Source organism: Eucalyptus grandis, chromosome 2 (assembly GCF_016545825.1).
Source record: "Eucalyptus grandis isolate ANBG69807.140 chromosome 2, ASM1654582v1, whole genome shotgun sequence".
NCBI lineage: Eukaryota > Viridiplantae > Streptophyta > Magnoliopsida > Myrtales > Myrtaceae > Eucalyptus > Eucalyptus grandis.
Genome location: NC_052613.1, coordinates 28,573,397 through 28,578,972, shown reverse-complemented (window position 1 = coordinate 28,578,972; position 5,576 = coordinate 28,573,397). Strand labels below are relative to the sequence as shown.

Here is a 5,576-nt window from a genome sequence, read left to right as displayed (position 1 = left end):
ATTCCTTCTTTAACTAATGTAAAAAACCTCATCCCATGTTTTAATTATATTCCTCCTTTAGCTGATGCAGTAAACCTATCTTAAATGGAAGAATAATAATTCCTCTTCCATTTTAAGAAGATTGATTTTCTTGCTCTCCCAGAGGAGGACATATTTTTTTTTTTCTTTTTAGGACAAAAATTCTGTTTGCCTCTGTTTGACATATTGGGGGAAACGCAAAGGAATAAACATAATATTATGCCAAATTATCAATAAATAAAGTGAGTTCAAGGGAACCGGTATATTCATTTTTCTTGCAAATTGAAAGAGAACAATACCGGTTCTAATATTATTGTAATTGCACGGAACTATATCTTAGATAAGTGAATTTACATGCACCTTACTTTATAGCTCATATAAATTATAAAGAAATAATATGACGGTAATTACTCAAGAAAATTGTCTACGAAATTACTTTAACTATTGTTAATTATTGAACAGCTCAATGTGTTCAGAAATTTGTCTACGAAATCACTTTAATTATTCTAAATTATCTATAAACCAACTTTGTAGTGATTTCCCGACGTCTCTGTTTCTCTCTATCAAGCACCCATTCGCTTCTCCTTATCAAGAAATGTCTGATCTCTCCTCATAGGCAATGAATTTGATGCACCGAAAGAGGCAAATAATACTAAAGAATGCGACATGTAACTAGCAAATAACCAGTTATACAGCAATTTAACCATAGAAATTAAAAAAAAAAAAAAGATTGCGATGCACCGACTGAAGTACTCATTAGAATTTGACAAGGCTTTTGTTTATTTTAAGCTAGATGGCAATCTTGGCCTCTCCTGGATTCAAAAGAAATATGTACATTAATATGTTCATTTTTCAATTTTAGTACACAAATTGCCAACAATACAAAACGAAGTAGTCTCGCTTAACTTCTCGTCATAACTCCAGCATCCACCAATTGAATATATATTTTGGGGATAAGTACACTATCAATGCCATAAGTTGTGTACGGCGCTCACTTTGGTGCCAAAAGTTTCTGTCGGATCACTTAAGTGCTAAAAAGTTTGAAAAACGCTCACTTTGGTGCCAACTCTAATCCGGTTGGCCGAAATCCGACGTGGCACTTTTTTATTAATTTTTGAAGCTGATAAGGCTCATCGGAGAGTACGGTCAGCATCTTAACACCAAAACGACGCCGTTTGGTGTCTCCCCCAATTCAAAACCCTAACACCAAAACAACGCCGTTCACCGTCCTTGATGGCCCTCGCGCTCGGCGACCGCGGCTCCAACCTTGACCCCAACCTCGACAATGGCCACTCGGCGGCTGCGGCTTCAACCCTAACCCTGACCCCTGACGATGGCCACTCGGTGGCCATGGCTCTGACCCCGACCCCGACCCCAACAAAGGCCACTCGGTGGTCACGGCTCCGACCTCAACACCGACCCCAACCCTGATGACGGCCACTTGACAACCAAGTCGAAGGCTGTGATCTAGCTGGTGCTCGAGGAGGCCACTGACGAGTGCGCCGCCATTGATGTCTCCCTCTCCATCTCCGATCTCCTCGACGAGTGCTTGGCCTGTGTCTTCCAGTACTTAGGCTCCGGTGACTAAGGCTGGTGCTCCCTCGTGTGCCATCAAGGCCGTTCGAATAGTGTCGAGCAATGGCGGCTGAGCGAGCGACGGCGACCCAACGATGGCGGAGGCCGAGTGACGAAACCCTAATTTCAATCCCCAAATAAAAAAAAAAGTCCACAAATGAGTTAAACGGTGTCGTTTTTGTGAGGCCATCCATGTAGGATGGCAAAACGACGTCGTTTTCTTAAGGAGGATTGAAAATGATGTCATTTAAGGCCTTGTCGATTTTTTTTTTTTAAATCATGTAATGATTTTGGCCGGAATCTTTCGCCGGTGGCATCAAAGTGATCGTTTTTCCTCTGATTCGATACTTAAGTGATTCGACGGAAATTTTTGGCACCAAAGTGAGCGCCGTACACAACTTATGGCACTGATAGTGTACTTCTCCCTATCAGACTTTATTAATTCCGAGTGATAATCGTTGCGCCCTCAATCATAACTATTTTACTTTTCTCATTTCACCAATAGATTCTAGTATCAAAAGTTCTCGTCACGTTCATGTGCGTAAGTGTTTCATATGGATTCTATAACGATTATCAAACCGGTCTTTTTAACTAATGCTTTTACGGTATTCATTAATCTTACCCGTTAGAGAAAGGTTTTCAATTTCAATTTCCCGATCATGCATAAAACAGACAGGTCAAGAAGATCGTTGATACAATCCCGTGTGCGGGTGGGCGTGGGAGAGGCATGAGAGAGAAAGCTGCTCCGTTTAAAATCCTCCTCTTATAACCTCAAACACGCCTCTTCCTCTTATTCAAGCAAAAAGAACTTTAAATCCTCTCTCACTCTATCGCAGACGTTAGGCACATACACCGACCAACCTCCATTTCTCTCGTTCCAGAAATCAGGTACGAGTCCTTCTTCTTGTTGCTTTGATCGGAATCTTCCTTGAAGCCCATAGAATTTTATCTCCTGAAAGCCTCCATAAGCTTCGGGAGATGCGTACCTGAGTTGGTGAGAGTTAGATTTTCAACTTTCTCATTTCGGATTCAGTCGCTCTGTTTGTTTTCCAATTCTTTGGTTCATTTGATGACCAGATCTCGGGAATCTGTCGTTTATTGCTTTTGGCTGGCAATTTGCAAGGTTTGGTTTTGCAATTGCGACTCCATCAACTGAGAGCTGTGGATCTTCATTCATTCTGTGTTTCGATTATTATTTCTTTAATCTATTCCGTTTTTGCGGTTTTTTTTTTAATAAAGAAGTCGTAAAATTTTTATGAATCGCTTCGTTTTGTAACGCGGTATTTTGGACGTTCCCTCTTCAGTCTAGAATGGCACACTATACGCATCAATGTCAGTCACCCACTGAACACACCGCCACTCCTGAAGCAGTAGCTAGCAAATTCAACCGTCCGGCGATTGATCTCAACCGTCCGGCTCAGGATGATCCGATGGACAATCAGAATCTCAATTCGTCTGTCTCCGATTGCAAGATTACCGTCTCTGCCGGTCAATCTGGCACTCCTCCATCACTGTTCATCGGTGATGGGTTGATGGAACTCGGCGAGGGAGACAAGGACTGCCGGCTTATCAAGGAGAGATTCATCTCGAGGCTAGCTGCACTTGGGGTGCAAGTCACCTTGGTGGCAATCCACAAGAATTGCTTCTCTAGTGTCTCGGCGAAAGGACGGGCCCAAGCGTTTCAAGTTTACTCACAGGCAGTGCAGATTAAGGGCAGGGACAACAACGCCAATGTGAAGTACGCATGGTATGCTACCTCGAAGGAAGAGGTACTCAAGATCTTGTCCTACGGATTTGGCTTCAGTGGCAAGGCTGAGAACCACGGCTTGTATGGTTGTGGAGTTTATTTTGGTCCTTACGATCGTCCCCTCGAAAGGTACCGGAATTCCTTTTCTTTTCCCTTTTTATTGCGTAAATAACTGAGAAATACTCTTTGAAAAATGGTAAAATCATGGACATATGTTAATTTAGCGCGTTTGGGTATTTCCCTTTCAAGCTATGATCGATTAAATCTAATACAATGAGTATATTTCTCGAGCATATTGTTCTCGACTCAAATTAGAATGATGTGCATGTGATAATATAGGCCTTAGCTTCTTTGTAATGTTTTGGCAATGTTAAATCCGCCCTTATTAAATTGCATAAATAATTTTGAGATACTATTTGGAAAATGGTAATATGACTAAGATATGTTGATTTAGCTTGTTAGTGTATTTCTCTTTTAAGCTATGATCGGGTAAATTTGTAGAATGAGTATGTTTCACGACCATGTTTTTTGGCTCACGTTAATATGTTGTGCACGCGATGACATTGGCCTTAGATAGTTTCTTTGTAATGCTTTGGTAGTGTTAAATCCGCTCCTATCGATGAAGATGGCTTGAGGCATCTCTTGCTTTGCCGGGTTATACTGGGAAATCAGAGCTTATCAATCCTAACTTGGAACAATTTCATCCTAGTTCGGAGCAGTATGACTCAGAGTCGACCACTTATCATCTCCTAGGAGATACATTATTTGGAGCACTCACTTGAATACTCATGTATCGCCGGAGTACATTATCAGCTTTAAAGCCTCTTGTTGCTCGAAAGGTAACAAAATTTTCGTTCTGATTCGTATTTTTGCATTGACCATGTTTGTGTGTTTGATTTTGTTGGTTCTTTCAACCGTGTCTAATGATTTGTGAGATGAATACAAAATAGGGTGCTTGACAACTCCGGAGAATTCACCAAAATCCACTTGCCCTTGGATACCATTTCCGATAATGATTTCGGAGCTCTCGAAGGTCTTACCTCCATCTCATGTCAGTTTGATCTCCAAGTATCTTGAGGACTTCAATGTAAGTGCCATGTCAACATTGTTCATCACTTACTTCTTAGTTTTCAAGCCTTGTTTTCTGCTTACCTCTAATTTTGAAATTAGGTTAACACATTATCATCATTTTCCAGGAGAGTAAGATTCCAAGGCATGAGCTGATACAAAAATTCAGGGAAATAGCAGGGGATAGGTTGCTGAATGGAATTTTTGAAAAATTCAAAACTAAGGTATGGATCATAATCCCTTTAATAAATAGTAGTTCGAACGCACATCTATGCCTTTGATGTCAAGCCGTGGATAAAGAGAGGTTAGGTTGCATCAGAATATAATTTTGATGATTGTTTTGCATTGAGTTGAGGATGAAAACTGAAATCGCTTTGAGGGATTATGGCAGAATAGTAATACTTGTTGATTTTTTTTTTTTTTTATATGGGTGGGTGGGTTATTATTCTGGAATTAGGGTTATCGCCATTTTTTTCCGCTACCCCCACCCCCCGGCCCCCAACACACTTCTCTCTCTCAGTTTTCGGTCGTGGATTGAGTATCATTCTTGAGAGAATAAACATCAGTTTAGCATAGGTATACACAACAGAAGTGAGGATAATTTATTCTGTTCTACAGCAATCTGGAGCGTCAAGCAGCTGATTATGGGACCATGGATGGATTGGAATATGAATGAGATGTGAGGCGTGCTAATAAGATCGGTTTTCGTTTTGATGAGTTCCTAACACCCAACAGTGGGAGGCGATGGTATACAAGATGTGGAGGAGGTCCATCTGGAATCATAGATAGGAAAAAGACTCCTTTGGAATTTGAATAATCTGCTGTTCTTTTGGAAAATTTGTGTTTGCTTGTAATCATCGGCAGTACTTTAATCCCAGTTCCTATGTCACATTGACTGTTTGTTTCCGGAAGTTATGAAGACCTTTGGAATATATATAATAGGCTCGCCTTTCTGAATATTTGTTTGCTTAGTGTCCTCAACTGCAGTTTTCTATGGGATCCCATGTCACATTACTGTTTGTTTCCTCATGTAGAATGGGAGATTTATTGTATGAACTGTGTCATTATGTAGGAGATAATTACATTTCCATCTTATTACATTTCATAATACAACCACATCCTGAAATTTCTGTGGCAAACCTCGACAGAAAAGGTGGGATAGTGCTTG

General features: G+C 40.7%; 1 protein-coding gene and 1 long non-coding RNA gene across 2 annotated transcripts; both read left to right on the top strand.

Annotated features, from left to right (window-relative positions):
* Positions 1-2,382: 2,382 nt before the first annotated feature.
* Positions 2,383-3,841, top strand: LOC120290609 (probable inactive poly [ADP-ribose] polymerase SRO5). The gene is made up of 3 exons (XM_039306936.1): positions 2,383-2,481; positions 2,898-3,469; positions 3,820-3,841. Exons 2-3 carry the CDS (start codon positions 2,904-2,906, stop codon positions 3,839-3,841), a joined length of 588 nt encoding a protein of 195 aa, XP_039162870.1. The 5' UTR covers positions 2,383-2,481; positions 2,898-2,903.
* Positions 3,842-4,080: 239 nt separating this feature from the next.
* LOC120290325 lies at positions 4,081-5,337 on the top strand. The gene is made up of 4 exons (XR_005548234.1): positions 4,081-4,179; positions 4,291-4,427; positions 4,537-4,632; positions 5,027-5,337. It is a non-coding gene; the product is annotated as an uncharacterized LOC120290325 (long non-coding RNA).
* The last annotated feature ends 239 nt before the right edge of the window (positions 5,338-5,576 follow it).

Coding starts and splice junctions, on each gene's coding strand:
- LOC120290609 (XM_039306936.1), top strand. CDS start 2,904: ATGGCACACTATACGCATCAATGTCAGTCACCCACTGAACACACCGCC. Junction 3,470..3,819: donor TACGATCGTCCCCTCGAAAG/GTACCGGAATTC, acceptor TTCTCTTTTAAG/CTATGATCGGGTAAATTTGT.